This window comes from Schistocerca americana, chromosome 11 (assembly GCF_021461395.2).
Source record: "Schistocerca americana isolate TAMUIC-IGC-003095 chromosome 11, iqSchAmer2.1, whole genome shotgun sequence".
Classification (NCBI taxonomy): Eukaryota; Metazoa; Arthropoda; class Insecta; order Orthoptera; family Acrididae; genus Schistocerca; species Schistocerca americana.
Genome location: NC_060129.1, coordinates 44,260,409 through 44,285,971, shown reverse-complemented (window position 1 = coordinate 44,285,971; position 25,563 = coordinate 44,260,409). Strand labels below are relative to the sequence as shown.

The 25,563-nt window shown below is 40.8% G+C and overlaps 2 protein-coding genes across 4 annotated transcripts in view; one reads left to right on the top strand and one right to left on the bottom strand.

Annotated features, from left to right (window-relative positions):
- Positions 1 to 22,117, bottom strand: part of LOC124554146 (RNA-binding protein 45) — a 122,330-nt gene extending 100,213 nt beyond the window's left edge. The window contains exons 1-3 of one of the 3 annotated variants that reach the window (XM_047128211.1): positions 21,766 to 22,117; positions 19,330 to 19,444; positions 2,185 to 2,379 (exon numbers count right to left, since the gene is read on the bottom strand). In XM_047128211.1, the coding sequence (XP_046984167.1) occupies positions 2,185 to 2,379; positions 19,330 to 19,444; positions 21,766 to 21,979 (524 nt within the window). In that variant the 5' untranslated portion in view covers positions 21,980 to 22,117. The remainder of the gene's footprint in view (positions 1 to 2,184; positions 2,380 to 19,329; positions 19,445 to 21,765) is intronic. The other 2 variants (XM_047128210.1, XM_047128212.1) reach the window with 2 other exon arrangements.
- A 105-nt stretch (positions 22,118 to 22,222) lies between these two features.
- Positions 22,223 to 25,563, top strand: part of LOC124554144 (glycine--tRNA ligase) — a 157,560-nt gene continuing 154,219 nt past the window's right edge. The window contains exon 1 of the mRNA XM_047128209.1: positions 22,223 to 22,571. Coding sequence (XP_046984165.1) covers positions 22,326 to 22,571 — 246 coding nt within the window. The 5' untranslated portion in view covers positions 22,223 to 22,325. The remainder of the gene's footprint in view (positions 22,572 to 25,563) is intronic.

Here is a 25,563-nt window from a genome sequence, read left to right as displayed (position 1 = left end):
TAATGTAAAATGTCATTCTAGAATAAACAGTTTCATTTAGACATACATTCAGTTGATGAAAAGAGAATCAGCTTTCCTCTTATGGCGACAAATCAACCTACAACTAAAAGTATACAACTGTGTCTCATTCCAAACCTTGAGATTTAATGCGGCTACTGGTGGAAATTACTGTTCCAAGTACAGTTGTAAATCATCATGAGCAAACCTTCGGAAGGCAGATAATTCTGCAAAGTGCTTCTTTAATTGCAGTTATTTAATGGAAGGGAACTAACTGTGAGGTGAAAGTTGACAGAAATACAGTACATTCATGATTTTAGTCAGCTGTCTTACAGACTTATTGCCAACAGTGGTCCTCAAGCATTTCTGCATTGCAAGTGGAGCCATATATTCAAATCTTGTTTAATACCTGAACGGTACAGCTAGGCAGTAATTCCGTACTGTGTAAATTGTGACAGTACAGAATCTGGACAAATTAAATTCAGATATATTTTGACAATCATCAAAGGCGTAAAATTTTCTGTATCCTAGTCATTTATAAGCGTGCAAGCAAATGTACAATTTATTACCTCTCTCACAAGCCGGGTGAAGTATACTTACCAGCAACTGTTTTTCTTTATTGCGTTTATTACTTTACATTGTTCCACTTCCATACATTCCTGGCATCTAGTGGTAGTCCACTGCACTGGCTGCTATTTGTTTGTTCTGAAATGTAGCTTTTAGGGCTGTGGGAGGTATACACACCACCAAATACTGTTTTAAAGGCCACTGGGAAGTACATTTCAAGAAAAAAGGATTTTCTTCACAAGACACGGAAAGTACACTTACCACAAAATACTTCTTTCAGAGACTTTGGGTAGCATACTTACAAGCTTCGTACAGGCACTACACTGAGGCGACAAAGTCACGGGATACTCAATATTGTGTCAGGCCGCCTTTTGCCTAGAAGAGTGCAGCAGATGTGGCACGGACTCGACAAGTCGTCGGAAGATCCTGCAGAAATACTGAGCCACACTGCCCCTATTATCATTCATAATAGAGAGAGTGTTGCCAACGCAGGATTTTACGCACAAACTGACCTCTCGATTATGTCCCATAAGTATTTGACGGGATTCACGATGGGCAACCCGGTCGGCCAAATTGTTCACTCAAACTGTCCGAAATGTTCTTCAAACCAATCACTAACAACTGTGGCCCGGTAATATGGCACATTGTCGTCCATAAAAATCCCGTCATTGTTTGGGAACGTCAAGTCCACAAATGGCTGCAACGTTCTCCAAGTAGATAAACATGACCGTCAGTTCAGTGTGACCAGAAGCCCCAGTCCATTCCACGTGAACACAGCCCACACCATTACGGAGTCATCACCAGCTCGTACAGTGCTTCGTTGACAAGCAGGGTCCACGGCTTCGTGGGGATCTGCGCCACACTTTAACCGTATCGTCAGCCCTCAGCAACTGAAATCTAGATTATCTGAGCGGGCCACAGTTTTCCAGTCACCTAGGGTGCAACTGATACGGTCACAAGCCCAGGAGAGACACTCGCAGCGGTCATCTGCTGCCGTAGCTCGTCAACACCAAATTTCACTGCACTGTCCTAACGGATACATTCGACGCACGCCACACATTGATTTCTGTGGTCATCTCGCACAGTGTCGGTTGTCTTTTACCACTGCCAACTCTACACGAATACTGCTGCTCTAGGCCATTACGGGAAGGTGGTCAGCCAGTGCATTGTCCGAGGTGAGAGGTAATGCCTGAAATTTAATTTTCTTGGCACACAACTGATGCAGTGGACCTCTGAGGACTGGATTCCCAAACAATTTACGAAATGGAATGTCCCACGCATATAACTCCACCTACCACTCTGCATTCAAAGTCTTAATCCCACGGTGTGGCCATAATCACATCTGAAACCTTTTCACACGAATCACCCGAGTACAAATTACAGCTCCACCAACGTGCTGCCTCGTAATCGTCTATATGCAATAAAAGTTCATCATTATTTGAAAAACATGCACACGATTTGAAAGAAACAATAACAGAACAGCAATAAATCAACAAACCAATGTTAATAACGAAACTGAGTATTACAAATGTAGAAAAGCACAGCTGCAGTAATCGGAGACACTAGGCTCCTTCGTAATGAGGTCACACACGTAAGAAGACTACCCAGAACGATACTCACTTGTGGAACTTGACGTAAGCGAAGCCCTTGCTCTCCCTGGTCTCGCGGTCCTTGACGATCGACACGTAGTCGATGTCGCCAAACTGCTGGAAGTGCTCGCGCAGCTCCTGGTCGGTCATCGTCTTGGGCACGACGCAGAACAGCCGCAGCAGCCGTTCCGACTCGTTCATCTCCCGCTTCGAGCCCTGGTCCCGGCTGCAGCACGAGACCCGACGTCACCTCGACACACATTTTGCACCACAAATCCGTACTGTATATATCCTGCATACCTGCCATTACTGCCAAAGCTCCTTACCCCCACCTTTCCATAAAACTATGAGGCACGTCTGAAAAGAATGTCCAGTTTTGGGGGAGGGGGAAGGGGGGGGGGGGGGAATGGAAATATCATACTTTTTGTATGCCCTCTTCATACAAACATCCCATCAGTGGAGACTGAATACCATTCTTTGTGTAATAATCACTGTCAGAGTGGCGTCCTTCAGGCACATGGTACAAGTTCGAGAACAAGTGATAGTCAGAAGGTGCGAGATTGGGGCTGTACAGCTGGGAATAAAACTGCTCCCGATTAAATTAGTGAATAAGATTTCGAGTGAACCCAGCAGAATGGGGACGTGCATTGCCGTGAAGCAATACGATGTCTCGATTCATCACTCCACGCCTTTTGTTTCAAATTCTGCTCCTTCTGACTACCACTTGTTTTTTAATTTTAAGCATGATTTTGGAGGGAGGCACTTTGGCAGTGACAAAGGCACAAAAAATGTTGTTCAGCAATGACTGTCTTCACTGGTGGCATCTTTGTATGAAGAGGGCATAGAAAAGTTGGTTTCATGCCTCCCACATGTGGGAGTATTAAAATCCTAATGGTAAACTGCCAAAGCATTCACAACAAAGTGTCACAGATTGAAGCACTCGTGAAAAGCAGTGAAGCTCATGTAGTACTAGGTACAGATAGCTGGTGGAAACCCGATATAAATAGCAGTGAGATTTTTGGGCAAAATTTTAGTGTGCATCAAAAGCACAGACAAATGGGAAATGGAGGTGGTGTATTTGTCACAGTACACAAGAAACTCTAATCCACCGAGACAGAAATTGAAGCTGCATGCGAGATTGTTTGAGCAAGACTTGGTATCAGGAGTGGGCATAAAATGACAACTGGATCCTTCTATCGCTCACCACACATCTCCTGAAGTCACTGAATGCTTTTAGAGAAAACCTCCGTCACTTGTACATAAGTTCGCCAATCGTACTGTAATCCTTGGTGGAGACTTCAATAACCCAACAGTCAACTGGGAAAACTACAATTTTATTAGTGGTGGGCGACATAAGACATCTTGTGAAACATTACTAAATGCTTCTCTGAAAACTACGTAGAACAGATAGTTAGGAATCCCACTCAACATGGAAATATATTGGATCTAATAGCAACAAAAAGATCTGATCTCTTTAAGGATGTCCACATTGAATCTGGTATCAGTGGTCACGATGTGGTTGTGGCGACAATTATTGCGAAAGTACAAAGGACAACAAAAACAAGTAGGAAGTTATATATGTTCAGTAACAATATTGTGAAAAGGAAAGGTGCTACTCAGCATATAGCAGAGATCCTGAGTTGCAGATAGGCCTATCTGTGACTCAGCAACTCCGTTATACGGTGAGTAGCACCTTTCCTTTTTGCAATATTGTTAAATTCCATCTTACATTTTCCATTATATATTCAATAACTAGGTAAAAAATCTAGTTGTGTCATATCTCAATGAGGAACTTGAAACTTTCAGCACAGGGGAAAGGGATGTAGAAGAACTATGGCTCAAGTTTATAAGCCTAGTTGACCACGCACTGGATAGATATATATACTCAGTAGAACAGTTCATAATGGGGGAAAAAAAAACCTTCTAAGGAAACAGCAATTACTGCATAATAGGTGTTAAACAAAGCATAAGGCTATAAATAGAGAGATCCTGACTATCAAGAGAGCAATGCGTGATGCCTTCAATGACTGTCATAGTAGAATATCATCAAATGATCTTTTACAAAACCCAAAGAAATTCTGGTTATATGTAAAGGTAGTTAGTGTTCGGCCCCTAGCGAATGAGACAGGAACTGAAACTGAAGGTAGCAAAGCAAAAGCTGAAATGCTTAACTCCGTTTTCAAATGTTCTTCTACAATCAAAAACTCAGAATTGTCACAATTTAATCCCTGTACAACTGAAAAAGATGGATGAAATAAGTATCAGTGGTGTTGAGAATCAGCAGAAATCGTTAAAACTGAACAAAGCTCCAGGGCCCAACGGAATCCCTGTCCGATTCTATACTGAATTTGCAGCCGAGTTAGCCCCTATTCCAACTATAATCTATTGCAGATCCTCAAACAAAAAAACCACACCCATTTCTCTGAAAAGGCACAGGACGCACCTGCTACAGTAAGGGAAGAAAATGTGATACACACAACTGCTGTCTAATATCCCCGACATGAATTTGTTGTAAGATCTTAGAACATAATCTGGGCTCAAACATAATGAGGTACCCTGAACAAAATTACGCCCTCCATGCCAGCCATCACGGCATTGATCACGTGAAATCTAGCTTACACTTTTCTCAATGACATTGTCAAAGCTTCGGATCAAAGCTGTCAGGTAGATGCAGTATTTCTCGATCTCTGAAAGGTATTCGACTCAGTACTATACCTACGCTTATTTTCAAAATTATGATCATAAGTGCTATCAAGTGAAATTTGTGACTGGATCGAGGGCTTTCCGGTAGACTTCTCAGACTTTTTGCAGATGATGCAGTTACTTACAATGGCATACTGTCTGATCGAAACTGCATAAATATTCGGTCATATCTCGATAAAGATTCAAAATGGTGCAGAGATTGGCAACTTGATTTAAATGTTCAAAAATGTAAATTTGTGAACTTCACAAAATTAAAAACATAGTATCCTATGACTCTAATATCAATGAGTCACTCTTGGAGTCAGCTAACTCATAAATAACTCGGTGTAGCACTTTGCGAGGATACGAAATGGAATGATCACATAGGCTCAGTTGTGTGTAAAGCAGGTAGCAGACTTTGGTTTATTGGTAGAATACTCGAGAAGTGTAATCGGTCTACATTTGCTTACAAATATCTCGTGCAACTAGTTCTAGAATATTGCTCAAGTGTGTGGGACCTGCACCAAATAAGAATAAGAGGGTGTATTGAACATACACAGAAGGCAGCACAAATGGTCACACGTTTGTTTCACCCGTGGGAGGATGTCACAGATATGCTGAAAAAATTGAAAAAACACTTTTGAAGACAGACAAACTATTCTGAGAAAATGTACTAATGGAAATTCAAGAACCGGCTTTAACTGCTGCCTCTAGTTCTCATTCACATAGGGATCACGAGAACAAGATTAGAATCATTACAGTACAAACAGAGGCATTCAAACAACCATTCTTCCCACACTCCATACCTACACTGACATTTACACCTATACCCTGCAAACCACCGTGAGGTGCACAGGAAAGGGTATATCGTTTTGTACCATTTATTAGAGTTTCTTCCTGTTGCATTCACTAACGGAGAGTGGGACGAATGATTATTTGAATGTCTCTGGGCGTAATGTAATTATTCTGATCTTGTCCTCGTGATCCCAATGTGAGCAATACATAGGAGATTGTTGTATCTTCCTTGAGTCATCATTTAAAGCTGGTTCTTGAAACTACCTCCGGATAGTTTATGTGTATCTTCAAAAGTCTCCCAGTTCAGTTCCTTCAGTATCTTTGTGACACTCTCCCATGGATTAAACACATCTGTCTTAAAGAGTCTGCCATTTCAGTTCCTTCAATATCTCTGTGACACTCTCTCACAGATCCAACAAACCTGTGACCATTTGGGCTGCCTCTCTACATATACATTCAATATCCCTCATTAGTCCTATTTAGTACCAGTTACACACATTTCAGCAATATTCTAGAATCGGTCGCGTGAGTTATTTGTAAGCAATCTCCATTGCAGAATGACTGCACTTCCTCAGTGTTTTACCAATAAACTGAAGTCTACCATCTGCTTTATCCACGACTGAGCCTATGTGATCATTCCAGTTCAAATCCCTACAAAGTGTTACACCCAGGTTCAACTGTGACTCGTTGATATTATAGTCGTGGGATACTACTATAATTGTTTGGGAAGTGCACAACTTTCAATTTCAGAATGTTTAAAGCAAGTTGCCAGTCTCTGCACCAAAAACTTTTATCAAGATCTGACAATATTTATGCAGCTTCTTTCAAATAGTTAGATAACTGCATCATCTGCAAAAAGCCTGATTTTACTATTAATATTGTCTGCAACGCTATTAATTTACAACATGAACAGCAAGGGTCCCAACACACTTCCCTGGAGCACACCCAAACGTAACTTCTACATTTGACTACAACTCTCCATCCAAGATAACATGCCGTGTCCTCCCTACCAAAAAGTCCTCAATATAGTCACAAATTTCACTTGATACTCCATTTGATTGTTCATTTGACAATAAGCACAGGTTTGGTATTGAGTCAAATGCCTTTTGAAAATCAAGAACTTCTGCATTTACCCGACTGCCTTTATTCAAAGGTTTTGGTATGTCACATGAGAAAAGAGCGAGTTGGGTTTCACTTGATCGATGTTTTCAAAATAAGTGCTGGTTGGCATTGAGGAGGTCATTGTGTTCAAGATACCTCATAATGTTTGAGCTCAGAATATGTTTAGATAGGTGTGACTTATTTTTTCCCCAAGAACTGGGCACGATTTTTTGTCGGATGTATCTACGACAGATTATAGTTAGAAGTGGGGCTAACTCAACTGCAAAAATCAATATTGAATGTGACAGGGAATCCATCGGGTCCTGGAGCTTTCTATCCTCAATTTCAGTTCCTGTCTCATTCGCTGCAGACTGGACATTAGCTTTGGTGCCACCAACAGCCTTTACGTGCAGACAGAATTGCCTCGGATTTTGCGAAAGATCATTTGATAATTTTCTGCTATGGTAGTCATTGAAGGAATCACACATTTCTCTCTTGACAACCAAAGGCATTTCATTCAGCATCTCTCTATTTATAGCCCTATGCTTTGTTTGACACCTATTATGCAGTAATGTGTTTCCTTAGAAGTTTCTTTACCTAACTGTATGCCATTAAGGTTCCCTCCCATTATGAATTGTTCTACTGGCTATACATCTATCCAGTGCATGGTCAACTATTCTTTTAAACTCAAGCCGTAGGTATTCTACACGCTCTTGCCCTGTGCTAAGAGTTTCAAGTTCCTCAATGAGATATGACACTACTGATTTTTTATCTAGTTCACTGAACATATATATCTTCCTACTTTATTTAGTTATCCTTTGTACTTTGGTAATAATTGTTGCCACAACCATATCAAGGTCACTGACACCGGGTTTTGTATGGACTTCCTCGAAGAGGTCATGTCCGGTTTTGGCATTAGTTCCAATATATTTCCAGCATTAGTGGGGTTTGTATCTATCTGTTCTAGGTAGTTTTCAGAGAAGGCATTTAGTAATGTTTCACAGTATGTTTTATAACAATGAAAACAATAAATTATTGATGAAATTATTTAATTGAATATAATAGAGGCAAACATTCCACATGGGAAAAATATATCTAAAAACAAAGATGCTGTAACTTACCAAATGAAAGCGTTGGTATGTTGATAGACAATAACAAACACAAACACACACACAAATTTCAAGCTTTTGCAACCCACGGTTGCTTCATCACGAAAGAGGGAAGGAGAGGCGAAGACAAAAGGATGTGGGTTTTAAGGGAGAGGGTAAGGAGTCATTCCAGTCCCAGGAGCGGAAAGACTTACTTTAGGGGGAAAAAAGGGACAGGTATACACTCGCGTGCGTGCGCACGCACGCACGCACGCACACCCATCCGCACACGTCTACTGCAACAAATACACCAAACTCCATTTCCCACTTGCCTATCCTTTCGATATACATTTAAATTTTCCCATAAATCTCGCAGCTACCAGTTTCAGTTTTCAACCAGCTCCACTTCTTTTCAGGAGTGCTTCAAATTCTGACACTTTGTTGTGAATGCTTTGGCAGTTTACCATTAGGATTTTAATATTCTCTCCTTGGGGAAGTATTTCTTTTCATCTCTGACTGACACTTGTGGGTTTTCTACAGCTATTGTTATCTGGATTGGATGGAGAGTTGCCTAATCTAAGAAACTTTTGTGTGCACCCCACACAGTCAGCTACCCGAGTAGCAGCCTCTGATGTGTAGTACATACTTGACCCATTTAGGGAGACCCTACAGTTCTCAACCCTATGGCGCAAGTCCAAAAGGTGAATGCAATGGGAAGAAACCCTAATAACTGGATAAATGGGACATCCCCTCTGCCATGCAATTTCATGGTGGTTTGCAGTGTATATATGTAGATATGACATGTCTGAACAATGGAGGCAATTATGTAGAAAAATAGTTTAAGAAATGCTCTGATTTGTAAAAATAAATTTTGGTTTAAAAAAAGGTTTTTGTGAGTTGTTTTCCAAAACGATACTTACTTTCCAGACATGTGTCATATGTTTCAGCAATTTTTTTCTCCACACGCTTTGCTTATTATATAATTTTGTAAGCAGGTTTACAAAAAAATTGAGCATTATTAAAAATATAAACTATTGCATACAACAAATTGAATGTATCAACAGTACTAAATTAACAGTAGTACAATCTTTCTTAAAAAAATTGTAGTAAAACAAAATCTGTATCTTACTGTTTATGAGAGTTACTGTACATGGGTTTTAATAGAGGTATAATAATGAACATATTTTATTCCTTCCTTGTACATTATTAATAGTGATTAAAAAACACCCAGAAATAAAAGAAAAGGGACTACAATCAAGATTCAGGAACTACCTCTTTCCAAATATTGTGATTCGATTAACTTCTATTTTGCATTTCCTTGCTTTGAGCACAAACTCATTGATTGTGTCATTGAACTGCAGTTCGGCAAGTACGTTTTACTCTATCTACAACATAGCTTAATTTGTCAGTCTGCTTTCACCCATAATTATGAGTTTTTTTACCGTCTTTAATCTGCTGTAATGAGTTTACAATATGTAGCCAACACTGGCGTTGTCATAAACATCAAAACAGCTATTTTGATGTAACTCTTCAAGCTTTCCTGGGAGATCTTGACATGTGGAATAATCTGGTCTAATGCCAGCTGTTTGTGTCACTCTGGCACAATATTTCGGCCACGTAACTCGTTGCCTTCTTCAGGTGCTACCCGAGACTGCCGTATTGCAGATCCTCCAATACAGCAGTCTCAGGTAGCACCTGAAGAAGGCAACGAGTTACGTGGCCGAAATATTGTGCCAGAGCGACACAAACATGCGGCAGTTGACCCGATTATTCCACATGTCAGCTATTTTGATGTTTGGATGCTCATTTCTTGTACCCACATTTTGATGGAAAAAAAATATCTGAAAGGGAAGTTGCATCAGTCCTCTTCATCAGCTGCTTCACCTGGAACTTCAAAGCACCTAAAGCTCCATCTACAGCATTAGTCTGCAATTCACAATTAAGTGTCTGGAAGAGGGTTCTTTGAACCATTTTCACACTGTTTATCATTCCACACTAAGTGCACTGGAAAAACAAAAACTTTAACCTTGCATGTGAGCTCTGATTTCTCTTATTTTATTACAATGATCATTTCCTCCTATGTAGGTGGGTGCCAACAAAATATTTTTGCATCCAGAGGAGAATGTTGGCGATGGAAATTTTGTGGAAAGATCTCTCTGCAACGAAAAACACTAACTTGTGTATCGTACAATGACACACACTTCCCTATTTCACAACAATATGAAACGAGCTGCTATCTTTTGAACTTCTTCAATGTCCTCTGTAGATCTTATCTGGTATGGATCCTATACTGCACAGCAGTGCTCTAGCAGAGGATACACAAGCATACTGTAGGCAGTCTCTTTATAAGACCAGATGCATCTTCCGAGTGTTCTGCGAATAAAACACAGTCTTTGGTTCATTTACCCCAGAAGATTTTGTATATGATTATTCCTATTTAACTGTTCGTAATTGTAATCCCTAGTATTTGGTTGAATTGACAGCCTTTAGAGATGTGTGATTTATCATGTAAGGAAAATTTAACCGATTCCTTTCAGTACTCGTCTGGATGACCTCACACTTTTCATTATTTTGCATCTGCTGCCACTTGTACCATACAGATATCTTGTCTAAATCTTTTTCCAGTTGGTTTTGATCCTCTGACACCTTTACTAAGATGATAAATAACTGCATCAACTGCAAATAGTCTAAGAGGGCCGATCGCATTGTCTCGCGCATCATTTCTGTAGATCAGGAACAGCAGAGGGCCTATAACGCTTCCCTGGGGAACGTCAGATATCAATCTGTTTTACACAATGACCTTCCTTCATTTACTATAAACCGTGATCTTTCCAACAGAAAATTACGAATCCATTCACAAGACTGAGACAATAATTCTTAGGCATGCAACTTTATTATGAACCACTTGTGTGGGATGGCATCAAAAGCCTTTTGCTAACAAGATCTGCCGTATCAATCCCTGTGCTGCTTGGACAGAATCAGTTGCACATTTTTAAAGATAAGATACAGAACCTCCATTTAACGCACTCCCTGACAGGAAAGTAAAGTAAACTGAAAAAGTGTATTATAAGTGAGACCTGTTTCCCCTTTCATTCATTATGCCATAAAATGCATTGAATCACTCTAGCTCAGTCTCACTCCAGTCCTCAGTAGGCAGAAATTCACAAAAATCAGAAGTCTTGGGTCAAATAGAAATCTTTAACTTAGCGCCCACTCGGCAACCTTTGAGATCCTACAGCACTGTAGGAAATAGGAACGACAACTCTGCTGTTGGACGTGAGTGAGCTGTGTAGTCGGCAGCTGTGTGAAGTAAGTGCACCGCTCCACACAAACCGTGTTCATCGACAGACATCTGTTCTGTAATGGTCATTTGGTTATAGCGCTACTTGGACAAATGATGGCACTGTGACAACAGTGTGCTTTCAGTCACAGACCGAGGGAGAGTCTTCTGCTCCTGAGCAGAAGATAGAAACATGAGAGAGAAGGGAATTCTGTTATCTCTACCAGCTAATTCTTAAAACGTCTTCTCTATATATGAAGACAGTAACTGCTCCCGAAGGAACAGATACCATTGATGACCGTGCAGTTTCTCTAGAATAAATGATGATTAACAAACCTTCAGCTGCCGACAGGTGTTGTTTATATACCTCGTTGAGGGCAGCTGAAAATGGGTGCCCCAACCAGGACTCGACCCCCGGAAACTCCTGCTTACATGGCACACACACTATCCATCTGAGCCACCGAGGACACAGATGAATAAGCGACTGCAGGGACTTTTGCCTTGCATGCCTCCCATGAGACCCACATTCCCAACTGTCAATTAGAAACATTACGTTGAAAGGGTACAGTACCGCCCAACATTGAAAATAGGTACGAAATTCTTGTCAGAACAACACATTTTTTGTGTAAAAGTAACTCAATTTCAATTAATACAGCGAAGCCGGATACCAGTGTGGGAAAGAATGACAATTTATTTATTTAATTGATCACATGTGCACTCCCTCAAAATAAATCCCTACATCCAGTTTGGTGAGATCTGTGAAAGGAATGAATGTATGGTCGTCTGCTAACCACAGATAGTGAATCGGAATATATGATCATCTTTGAGTCGATCCTTTGGCTACCTTTGGTGAGACCAAAGAGATGGAAGTTACCAGAGCTTTGAGCGTCTGAAATGTGGCTGACCAATAAGGTAGCAAGGTGCTTCTCCCACTTCGAGAGAGGTGCGAGAGAATCAGAATACGGCCATGTTTCAGGTACTCTGCCGCTGAACCTTCTGCTGTAAAGACCTGTTTTTTTGTTGTGCTCCGTAATGAAAGAGTGGAGGCATGGTATGGATGTGGAATATTTAAGAGTAGTTAGAATTAATAATTTCTCTTTCACAGGACCTTTTGTGGGGAAAATTACAAAGTGAGGCAGGTAATTTTAAGGGGATTGTAGTAAACTAACGGTCACAATGAGCCCACGTGTAGTTATAAGTTGAGATACTTCCGTGAGCTTAAGCTGAAATATTTAAGAATTAATAGCGTGTGTTCAATAAGCTGAAATATGTAAGAAATAGCGTGTGTATCATAAGTTGAAGTATTTAAGAAATATCATTCCGTGTGACTCTAAATTTAAACTCTGAGAGAGAATCAAGGTGAGTCGGCCGTTTTTCCAGCAACGCCACTTGGCTTGCATTGCACAGGAAGACATGCGTTTATCTCCAGAGTTCACAGTAGGAAAGTAGAATTACAAAGTGGGGCAGTGTCGTGTGAAACTGGGATAAATATTGATTGAAGTGGGAAAGCGGAAAGTGATGAAGTTGTAACCGTTCTTTGTGTAATATTTCATATTGTTGTGTTGTGTATGTCTTGTAATTTGGGTATGTGTGTTTTGCATGGGAGTAGCAAGGTAGTTTCGAAAGATTTGTGGGTATGCCTGTTCCTTCTGTATCGCTCGATCTGGAGGAAAGTTTCGTGAGGATTATTGTGAGAGGCGAAGTGTGAGGTATAATAAAAGATCCACCATCCGATCCAGGGAGTGCACTGTTGCGGTAAATAGATTACGAGACCATAGTATAGAGATTCACTAACGTAAAGCCATGCCCGCTGGGCGGAATTTCTCATGTGATTTTGTTGTAGGTTGTAGAATTTGTGTGTTTAGGAATAAATCAAATAGTGAAAAGAAAGAGATTGGTGGCCTTTTTCATTAAATTGTATGTTATCGTAATGTCCCGAATTTATATAAAAGCCGTTAAATCAAAGACAAAAGGTAAATGTGGTATTGCCAGTGCGTAGTGTACAGTCAGAGTTCTATAAATCACTGATAGTCAGATGCGTGTTTCCGTTGCGTATTATTCATACAGGAGGATAATTTGTAACTAAATAGTAAGATACGAGAATTCATGTTGCTCGATAAATTAAGGAAGAATCCACTCGCTTGGCAAACCACTCATCTTGCAGGCCTGACTGCTTGATGCCACAGTATGAGAAAGGCAAGTGGGTGCCTCTCAACGTATGTAACAATGGCCTTGCCGCAGTGGATACACCAGTTCCCGTGAAATCACAGAAGTTAAGCGCTGTCAGACGTGGTCGGCACTTGGATGGGTGACCATCCAGGCTGCCATGCGCAGTTGACATTTTTCAAGGTGCACTCAGCCTCGTGATGTCAATTGAGGAGCTACTCGACTGAATAGTAGTGGCTTCGGTCAACAATACCATCATCACGACCGGGAGAGCGGTGTGCTGACCACACGCCCCTTCTATTCGCATCCTCCACTGAGGACGACACGGCGGTCAGATGGTCCCGGTAGGCTACTCGTGGCCTGAAGATGGAGTGCCTTTTTTTTTAGATCGTGGACATTTGGGAATGTGGGTCTCATGGGAGGCGTGCAAGGAATAAGTCCCTGCAGGCGCACTATTCATCTGTGTCCTCGGTGGCTCAGATGGATAGTGTGTCTGCCATGTAAGCAGGAGATCCTGGGTTCGAGTCCCGGTCGGGGCACACATTTTCAGCTGTCCCCATCGAGGTATATCAACAACACCTGTCAGCTGCTGAGGGTTTCAATTAATTATCATTTATGTCTTCTTCTCTGGTCAATTTCTGCTCCCCCTCAGTGCAGCTCTAAGCCACCATGCCTCTGGCACAGCCCTGACTAGACAACACCTCAACTTAATTAAAACTGAAATTAGTATGCTATAATGGAAAAACATACAATATGGTGAAGACTCGTGACCTGAATACATCCATCTGTTTAAACTATAAATCTACTTTATCATACCTCGTTGAGCGATTCCTGAAATCCATCACCCGTGGCCTCCGGCCTGCCGAGAAGCACCGCAGTGCCGGGTCCTCGGATAAACCGTGAAAATCCCCTGCATTATGCCACACACAAACAGACCCAGACTGCAGGCAGATCAATGAGACTACAGACGATAGGCAGGGCTTACACATTAGTGGGAAATGGTGGGCTTCAGGTTGGCAGGCCCAGACTGTTAGAGATACCCACAGAAATGGGCTGCGGTTTTGGGCTGTCGTGGAAGTCCACTTGTGCGGCCAACTACAGAGTGATCAAAAAGTCAGTATAAATTTGAAAAATTAATAAACCACAGAATAATGTAGATAGAGAGGTAAAAACTGACACAAATGCTTGGAATGACATGGGGTTTAATTGGGGGGGGGGGGGGGGGGGGGAGTCCACAAAATGTCCGACAGATGGCACGTGAAAGATCTCTTGCGCGCGTCGTTTGGTGGTGATCGTGTGCTCAGCCGCCACTTTCGTCATGCTTGGCCTCCCAGGTCCCCAGACCTCAGTCAGTTCGATTATTGGCTTTGGGGTTACCCAAAGTCTAAAGTGTATCGTGATCGACCGACATCTCTAGGGATGCTGATAGGCAACACCTGACGCCAATGCCTCACCATAACTCCGGACATGCTTTACAGTGCTGCTCACAACATTGTTCCTTGACTACAGCTATTGTTGAGGAATGATGGTGGACATATTGAGCATTTCCTGTAAAGAACATCATCTTTGCTTTGTCTTACTTTGTTATGCTAATTATTGCTATTCTGATCAGATGAAGCACCCTCTGTTGGACATTTTTTGAACTTTTGTATTTTTTGGTTCTAATAAAACCCCATGTCATTCCAAGCACGTGTGTGAATTTGTACCTCTCTATCTACATTATTCCATGATTTATTCAGTTTACAAATTTATACTGACTTTTTGATCACCCAGTATTTACATGTCACAAACACCATGTTGATGAAATGAGACCGATGAGATTTTTTCAGTGCCTTTTTCAAATTGCCCTGATATTTCCCTCATTCCCCTGACACATTCGAAATTCCCCGATAGTCACCGATTTCCAGAACTTGTGGCAACCCCGATAACTGATTTTCTGGGGGATAGCTTGTGTGGGCTAATACTGCCACCTGTAATAGATTTTTCTTTTAAAAACCATTTTGAAACAAATGAGGTATTTCAGTCTAAGAACTATGGCAAAATACCTTCACGTAGGAAATTTGTTCCACACGAAAGATGACGATTTAACCAGATTAATAAAAACGTTTGATAACTTACAAGATACTTTTCCTCGATACAATCTGTTCCAAATTGTTAATCTTCTAATCAAATGTTTGGGGGATGCAGAAAACAGTGCAGTCGCGGTTGTAATGTGGAAATGGAGTAATTTATCTGATGTCCAAAGGGGCATGATCACTGGCTTTTGGACCGTGGGTGGAAGCATTTCTGAAATGGCTTAGTTTGTAAATTGCCGCTGCACGGCACAATGGTGCAACCCAAAACTGGCACTGAGTCAACTGTGGTGTGTCACAGGCCACAGATCTACATCTACATCCATACTCCGCAAGCCACCTGACGGTGTGTGGCGGAGGGTACCTTGAGTACCTCTATCGGTTCTCCCTTCTATTCCAGTCTAGTATTGTTTGTGGAAAGAAGGATTGTTGGTATGCTTGTGTGTGGGCTCTAATCTCTCTGATTTTATCCTCACGGTCTCTTCGCGAGATATACGTAGGAGGGAGCAATATACTGCTCGACTCTTCGGTGAAGGTATGTTCTCGAAACTTTAACAAAAGCCCGTACCTAGCTACTGAGCGTCTCTCCTGCAGAGTCTTCCACTGGAGTTTATCTATCATCTCCGTAACGCTTTCGCGATTACTAAATGATCCTGTAACAAAGCGCACTGCTCTCCGTTGGATCTTCTCTATCTCTTCTATCAACCCTATCTGATATGGACCCCACACTGCTGAGCAGTATTCGAGCAGTGGGTGAACAAGCATACTGTAGCCTACTTCCTTTGTTTTCGGATTGCATTTCGTTAGGATTCTTCCAATGAATCTCAGTCTGGCATCTGCTTTACCGACGATCAACTTTATGAGATCATTACATTTTAAATCACTCCTAATGCGTACTCCCAGATAATTTATGGAATTAAATGCTTCCAGTTGCTGACCTGCTATTTTGTAGCTAAATGATAAAGGATCTATCTTTCTATGTATTCGCAGCACATTACACTTGTCTACACTGAGATTCAACTGCCATTCCCTGCACAGTGCGTCAATTCGCTGCAGATCCTCCTGCATTTCAGTACAATTTTCCATTGTTACAACCTCTCGATATACCACAGCATCATCCGCAAAAAGCCTCGGTGAACTTCCGATGTCATCCACAAGGTCATTTATGTATATTGTGAATAACAACGGTCCTACGACACTCCCCTGCGGCACACCTGAAATCACTCTTACTTCGGAAGACTTCTCCCCATTGAGAATGACATGCTGCGTTCTGTTATGTAGGAACTCTTCAACCCAATCACACAATTGCTCTGATAGTCCATATGCTCTTATTTTGTTCATTAAACGACTGTGGGGAACTGTATCGAACGCCTTGCAGAAGTCAAGAAAGACTGCATCTACCTGTGAACCCGTGTCTATGGCCCTCTGAGCCTCGTGGACGAATAGCGCGAGCTGGGTTTCACACGACCGTCTTTTTCGAAACCCGTGCTGATTCCTACAAAGTAGATTTCTAGCCTCCGGAAAAGTCATTATACTCTAACATAATACGTGACGTAAACAATGGCTGCAGATGCATAGGTGAACAGTCTGATAACTGTTGAGTAACTGACTGTCCAGATGAACCAATAAGCTACCAACAGTGTCTCCCTAATTACCGTTTAGTGAACACTGCTGCGCACGGGTCTCCGCAGTAGTGGCCGGTTCAAAGACCTATGTCGACAGCTCATGATCGGTGACGAAGGCTGGAATTTGCACGTCAATACCGCAACTGGAGGTCCACTGAGGGGGACAGGCGCCCTTTTCAGACGAATCACATTTTATGCTCTGCCGGCACGGTTTTTAATCTAACGTAGTCTATCATAAGCAAGCACAGACTGTTGTAGTTTTCCTAGAAGCTTTGGTCACTTACGGTCGTACCCGTGTTACATGTATGTTAGGTGTGTTGCATAGGTGTCAGGCAGTATCTCAAAATGATGACTTACTTCATGTATGTGGTCAGTGTCTTAATAGGTTCCCTTAGAAAGAGGAAGCAGTAAACTGTCTAGAAAACGAGCGAAGATATATAAAGGGCCTCATAACCTATGGAACATTTTTCTTCTGCAATGTTATTGTCCTGTCTGTTACTTAAAAATGAACAGTAATTATATGAGGGTAAGTCAATTATTACCCGCAATTTAGTTATATTTTTGTTTATTTTGGTAGTACTGTCATTTTACGTTGATGATGGATGCTTTGTTTATTTGTTGTTATATCTTTGTAATTTTCAAGCTGCTTGTTTAGTTTCGTTATCGCTGCCGTACTGTTAATCACGGCTGCTCCGCTGTCTATTTGCACCAGAGAAGAGTTTTTTTGTGGTCGGAAGGTGTATCAGGGGCCGGTTTCATCGAAGACTTTTGGTATGGTACAGGAACAGTGTTTTGCCACAATGGAGTGTGGATTGAAAAATTCCGAAATGGTCGCACAAGTGTTACGCACGATGAAGGAGCCAGACGACTGTTTACCGCCACAAATGAAGAAACCATTGAGTGTTCGCGTGAAATAATAGACGATTAACTATCGACGAAGTGGCACAACGTCTGCAAATTAGTCACGGTTGTGCCTACGAAGTAATCCACAACAGACTTGGGTTTCATAAAGTTTGTGCAAGAAGGGTCCCAAAACAGCTCACACAGTTGCATAAACTAACACGCTTGGACATCTGGAAGAAAAAAAATAACACGATTGGATCGCTATGGTAACGAAGGGGACAACTTCTTAGCAGGATCAATGCTGGTGACAAAACATGGATCCATCATTATGAGAAGGAGAGTAAATGGCAGAGTATGGGATGGAAACACCTAAATTCGCCATGCAAGAAAAAGTCCAAGACCCAACTGGCCACAGTAAAAAAGATGCTTACGGTTTTTTGGGACACACAAGGTCCAGTTCTGGAACATCATGTGGAAAAGGGCACAAGAATAAACAGTACATTACAGCGAGATGCTTACTGCCAGGCTAAAGCCTGCAATTCGCAGCAAACGCCGAAGATTGCTCTCAAAAGGTGTGTTGTTGCACAACGTCCTTTCACATATTACTGCCCACACTGCTGAAACGCTCCAGAAACTCAAGTACTGGATCACCCTCTATATAGTCCCAATCTTGCCCGTTCTGACTATCACTTGTTTGGTCCACTCAAACAGGCATTAAGGGGCCATTGATTTGCCTCGGGCGAAGCAGTGAAAGAAGCGGTGCATTTCTGGCTCACAGCTCTACAGAGAACCTTCTCTTATGAGGGCATCAGGAAGCTTGTACAACGATGGACCAAGTGCGTTGAAACACAAGGAGACTATGTCAAGAAATCTTATTTGATTACAATAAAATTCTATAACTACTTTGCAGATAATAATTGACTTGCCCTCGTAGCAAAATTAAACTTTCCAATGTTTAGTTAAGGTTTTATTCAAAAACTGTTGATTTGTAACATTAAACAGAGGAAAGTTGTAGTGCAAATTATGGAAACAATACACATTTATCATACAGAGCTAGAAAACACAAGTGCCTAATAATTGCTCCAATACTTGACTGTACCTATATAAAACATGTTTCTGTTATTCAAAAACAACTTTCACATTTAATAATAATAATAATAATAATAATAATGAACTCTGGCTTTTGAACCTGATGAACATTCTACCAGGTACAAAATAACAACAATAATCATGTATATTTTTTATGTTTGTGCATGTAAAGTATATGTAAACTGAATCACAGGGAGGCACGATGAAGAGACTTTCACACACAATAGCTTTCATGCAAAGCCTTCTTTAGCAAAGATTTGTTGATTTACAGGGTTTGTTATCACGTTTGCTTAACAGGTATGAACATCCATCATCTGTGCCTCCCTGTTCTCTCTGCCGATACATTTGTTCATAATGAAGGTGCTCTTTCTTCAGGACTGGAGCACTAGTGAGATGACATACTACATGGCATGACATCAACATTCTTATCATTACCTGTGGGCGATCATAACTTTGAGCGGCCTGGGGTGGCTGGCAATACACCGACCGTTCATCTCCTCCAGCGCTAGTGCTGCCTCAGAAGTTTTGGAGAATTTGATATATGTGACACCTGTAAGCAAACCAGAAACAGTACATAAATGTAAAGCTGGTGCACCTCCTTCCTGGCATCCTGTCTGATGTCGACAGGGAACTTTCGACCCTTGCAGGATAAGCTTCACTTTCCTTTCACTAAAAATTTTAAATACTTGTATATCCATATCTTCCAGTCATATCTGAATAATAACTCGATTTTTTAACCATGTATTTTAATTTTACTTATGCTAACAAGGATACGACCCCAGTGGTGGTACTGACTATGATACCATCTATACAGTGATGTAGGTTAGGGTCCCAGGAATCACACCTTGCAGCCATTCACCCTGGTTTGTGAATAATCAAACAAAAAAAGGAATTTCAAACTTTCGTGTTGTGCTCTACGTATTTAAAATAGAAATGTTATACGGACTGCTTGCGTAGTGTGATGGTTATAGTACAGGCCTCATATTCAGTAGGCTGTGGATTTGAATCTTGCAAGATGCTTTGAAATTTCTTTATTTTCAAATCTTTATTGAAATGACTTTGATCATTATTTGTATTCAATTAATTGGTTAAAAAGTAATTTTTTAATTTATATTGTTTGCACATCGTTTTAATCATGTATTAACTTTTTCAACTACTCTCTTTTTATCCTTCCTATAATTTTTTTTTAAGCTTGGAATCTTTGTGCACGTAATTTTAATTCTATCCACGTAGTAACATAGATTTAATGTCTTTCACTTCATCATCCTGTATTTTCATCCACGTTATTGCCTTCATTATTTCTATACCTCATTTTGCTTCAAATATGTTTCACTTATAATCCCTTCTTTTGTTTAAATCTTCATTTGCATTATTTTGTCTTTTATGCAATAAGAATTTCCATTTAAAATACTTGTCAGACAATTACCAATCAAGAAAATGTACATTTTCTAACAAAAATTGCATTTTTGACACCACTGCACAGTCAATACAAATAGATAACTTTGTCTTTTGGTTTTTAACTGATATACCAGCATTTTCAAATGTTTAAATATTATGAAAGTTAAATAAAAGTAATTAAACTCCTCTGCACAAAGATTCCAACTGGTAGAAGAATGATGGGAAGAAAAACTGAGAGCAACTGAAAAAGTTAAAATAGTAACCGAGACAATGTGACAAAGGAATATAAATAAAAAATCTGAAAGCACTTGGTGAGATCCAAACCCACATCATCTTTTACAAGAGGCTTGCACTATAGCCATTACGCTACAGTCAGCCTGCACAATATTTCTTTTTTTAAAGCTGTGGAGCATCACGTTTACTCATACATGAGAGGCCACCTTTGTGAATGGTTGCAGGGTGTAATACCAGAGACCTTAACCTATAGACGAGTTCAAAAAGATAATTCCCGCACTGGGAACCCCACAGCCTAAGTTAACATCCATACATGTTAGTTTCACCAATTCACTGCCAAATCGCTACCTCCCAACTTAACATAGATCTTGTTCTACGCTACAGGTCAGCCTGTCACCACAACTAAGATTTCAGAATGGGTCCAATACCACACTCTGGCCTAGAATGCTTTTGCCATGTGATAACTTGGGAAATAAGGAATGTGTATCATAATACTAATGCTACAACATGATGCAAGTAGTTTCTGTGGTCGAGGCTGGCTGTAAAGTAACAAAAAATTATTTGTTTGGTTTACATGATGTATCATTAAGAATCTGATTTAATTCAATGGCAACTGTACAAATTTGATGCTATGGGGATAATAAAGTGAAACAATACAATGAAGGAATTAATATTACTTTTACGAAATAAAAGATGGTATACTGGGATTTAGTAATGTCCTACGAATGACTACGTAATTGGAGATGGAGAAGTTGAAACTGATGATATCTGCTGTGTCATTAAAGGAATTAGCCCTGAAGGGAAATCAAGGAAAACCAAGAGCTAGATATCCGGACAGGTATTTGAACCACCCGTCATGTCTAATACGACACCGAATCTTGTTAAATATACCTGCCCGTAATAACTGTTTAGGCTCGGTAACTCCCACAAGAAAAAACGAAAACAAAAGATGAACATTAAATAACAAGCTGTTTTTCGTAACGCGTACTCTAACCTTTACTTCTCAATACTCTGACCCAATTTATTACTAGTGGCACGGCCATCAAGAATAATACTTCTGTAATTAGTGCAATACTGCATTATGCAAGTCGGCTGCAAATTTCGTTAAGAAACGACAGATGGCAACGTACCACATATGAAGCTACTACATAGTGGGCCTAATCGTTTAGTTTTCCAGGGGATTAAACGATTTCTGCCGTGACATTACATATTTCCACTGAGAAAGTGTTGCGCACATACCTTTTGGTTGTTTTGTTGTCTTGTCGCGTACTGTCCATATTTCCTCGATGGTTCCAAACTTCTGAAACGCATCCTGAAACTCTTCCTCCGCGATGTTTCGACTACAAACAATGAACAAGCGAGAATTGGGTGGATAGTCATCTAGACGCGGCTTCGATTCATAGCTATCGCTGCGGTCCGCTCTAGTTTCACTTGATTTTCTTCGTTCGCTCATTCTGTATACTGATTACTGATGCGTTATTGCCGTGAACATGGAAGACCAGAGATGCTATATGCAGCTCTAAGTACGAAAAATGAGCAATGTTTAGAACAAGCTATTTAATTAAGAAGTCTGCCATACATCGTATACCAAAATTTACGGTTCTGTTTATTTAATCAAACAAACACGGTAATATTATGCCATCTGAAATAGGGTACACAACAGTATGACTACTTCCAGGAAGTTCCGACACGCGTACAGCTGCAACTTTCACCTAACGTATACACGTCAATATCTTCGGTAGCAGAAGCATTGGTATTGCACATGTGTGCGTGTGGATACGGTAGGCGGAGACTGTCTGATGAAACACATTGTCAATATTTTGTTCAAAGTTAGTGTGCATGTAGTACAGAAAAACACAAGTCCTGGTATTATATACGGGAGCAGGTACCTGTCTTTGTGTACCGCCGTAAGGAAAGAAGACGAACACATCTGGGGAAGCCGAAAAAGGAATAGAAAACTGAAGATTACCTTTCCTTTAAATACAATGGCAGATCCGAAAGTCGAAGAAGTTCTTGCACCTTTACGTGCATCCGTTAAAGAACAGGTAAGCTGGCCTTTGTGTGGATATGCAGTTGACTATATTATGTGGTATATGCAGCAAAAAACTTGAGCTCCTAATGTCCATGACGATGCCTATAGAACAAGCTGAGTGATTGACATGGGATAAAGAACCGCGACTACATATCTTAACAACGATGTTATCGAACTCAGTCCGCCTGTATGTAACAATGAAACAAGAACAAAATAGGTCATATGATTTTTGCCCTCACGATGTACATTTCGAAAAGTTGCAGACAATACTACTTTGTAAACAGTGATGTGATGGAAGACGAGTTAAGCAAAAAACTTTCTTTCCCTGTTGTTAACCGGGAAGCATCGAAATGTTTTCCGTTATGATGTCATGGCAATTAATTTGCTGTTGTCTTGTCCCTGCATTTCGTTGATTTCATCCATATTAATAGCATTCACATTGTCTAAATGCTACCACAATAATATGTTAAAGGTATCCCACATTTGAATGAAAGTAGCGAAAATGGTGCTGCACAACTGTAGTGTTATAGTCACTGGGCTAGGGTATAGATCCACGTGTAATTGACACATTCAGTTTGAAATATTTATCATATGTCGCATAATAGTAATATATAGGCCTATTAACATTTTTGCTGCGAGGATGCCGGCTCCGTATCTAACTGGCCACTGAACCTTTGAAGCACAGAGTGCTGTCATTCAGTCTTAAAGATATAACATGAAGTAGTAGTTTCTTTGTTATTCATATGATTTCAGCTTTGTGCGTTTGCTTTTTGTCACCGTGCTTAAATATATTTATGAAGCAGGCACTACCCGTACTTGAGTTTCATTTTCTAATATCTTTGTGAGCCAACAGCCTTGCTGCAGTAGTAACACCAATTCCCGTCAAATAATCACAGTTAAGCACTGTCGGCCTCGACTGGGTGACCATCTGGGTCTGCCGAGCACTGTTGGCAAGCGGAGTGCACGGTGCACTCAGCTCTTGTGATGCCAATTAAGGAATTACTTGGTTGAGAAGTAGTAGCTCCAAGCACAAAAGCTGACAGCTGCCATTAGAATGGTGTGCTAACCTCGTGCCCCTACATATCCGCTTCCAGTGAAGCCTGTTAGCTGAGGATGACATGGCGGTTGGTCAGTACTGTTGGGCCTTCTGAGGCTTATGTGGACGGATAGAGGTATCTTTGTAAGACAGTCACAGTTATAAAGTTTTTGTCTGACTTGTTTCTACATCTGCATCCATACTCTACAAGCCACTGTGAAGAGTATGGCAGAGGGTACATCATGTTATCCCAGCTGTTAGGATTTCTTCCCATTCCATTCATGTACGGAGTGTCGGAAGAATGATTGTTTGAATGCCTCCGTTTGTGCTGTAATTATAATAATCTTTTCCTCGTGATCCCTGTGTGAGCAATATGTGGGTGGTTGAAGTATATTCCTAGAGTTATCATTTAAAACCGGTTTTTGAAACTTTGTTAGTAGGCTTTGTCGAGATAGACGTAAATTGGGTATAAGAGTCTGCCAATTCAATTTCTTCAGCATCACTGTAACATTCTCCCACGGATCATTAGGCCTACCGTGTGTGCATAACTACTGCACTCTGCAACTGTTTGAAGCTGCTTACTGTATTAATGCACAGGTTCCTTGCCACGTTTGTTGCCCCACACTTCTTTCCGTTAGCAAACTGACCATCCCTTGATGGCTCAGGATGCATTCTATCAACAAATTTGCTCAAGTTGTGACACATATTTCTATTAACTGTGCCTCGATTCAGTGTCTCCTCATTTCTTATTCCATGTACCCTTCTAATCGTTGGCATTCTTCTGTAGCACCACACTCGAAAAGCTTTTCTTAGTGTGCTGTTACACCTGTGTAAGCAAGCTAATCGACCACCCAGTATTGGTACGAGGTAAGATGAAACTGTTGTACAGCTCAACGCTAGCAGGCCCAGGGCACACCGCAGAAGGTCCGACTAGGCAACTGGTACAGGCGTGTCCAGGTACAGAGTTGAGCATTGTCGCCAGTAAAAGGGAAATCTCAGATCTGGGAATTTAGACAACTGTAGCTTGTAAGGCATTTGTGTACCAAAAATGGCAAAGTGTCAGACAAACTGAAAGGTGGCTTCTTACAGCTCTTTAGAATCTGTAATAACTTGTAGTCAAATAGCAATGCAAATCAGAATACATTGGCAATCTGGGATAAATGAGATGCATCAGATGACAACACAGTATTTGAATACCTTTAAAACTACAGGCGCTAGTATTTGACAGTGAGTAAACATGTATACAATGAACCTCTGAATTAGCAACTTTTAATCACTTCACAGGCGGTATGTCGGGTGATAGCATTGCACTGTAGCTATCATCCCTGAAAGCTACATATCTGTACCGATTTTGTTTATTGATGTACAGCATCTTTTATATCTTTTTCATTATGCAAATGTTTGTCAGAAAATTGTATTCCCCACAATAACACAAGCATGAGACCCTCGCTTTTTGTCATACTTGTGTACTTATTTAATGAATAGTTATTATTTTGCCAGTAACTTTATTTAAGTATTAACTACAATTGAGAATACAAAATCATGATCATTTAAGAAGTGGTCAGTCACATTTGTTAGATGAGACCACCTTTGTAGTAAAAGAGAACCAAAAGACACTTCTGACAAGCAGGTCTAAATGACAACAATTTGTTGTCATTTATCTTGAGCACACTTGTGCGAGAATGCTGGCTTGCTTACATATTTATATTTATTGTGAATGGTTTGAGTGTGGCTGGATGTTTATAACATTTCTTTATTTAAATAGTGTTGTAATGTGTTAGGTTAGTCCAGAAAGTGGCCAAGATGAGTGAAATGACATCTGTAGAGTGTGAGAACGATGTATTTTTGGTGGGGCCGGCCTTCAGCCAGTGGAAGGCGGACAGTAGGGGAACACTATGGGGGGGGGGGGGGGGGTTAAGTGGAGATTGGGATTTTGCAAGTGAAAAGAGTGATTCTGGACACATTTTAC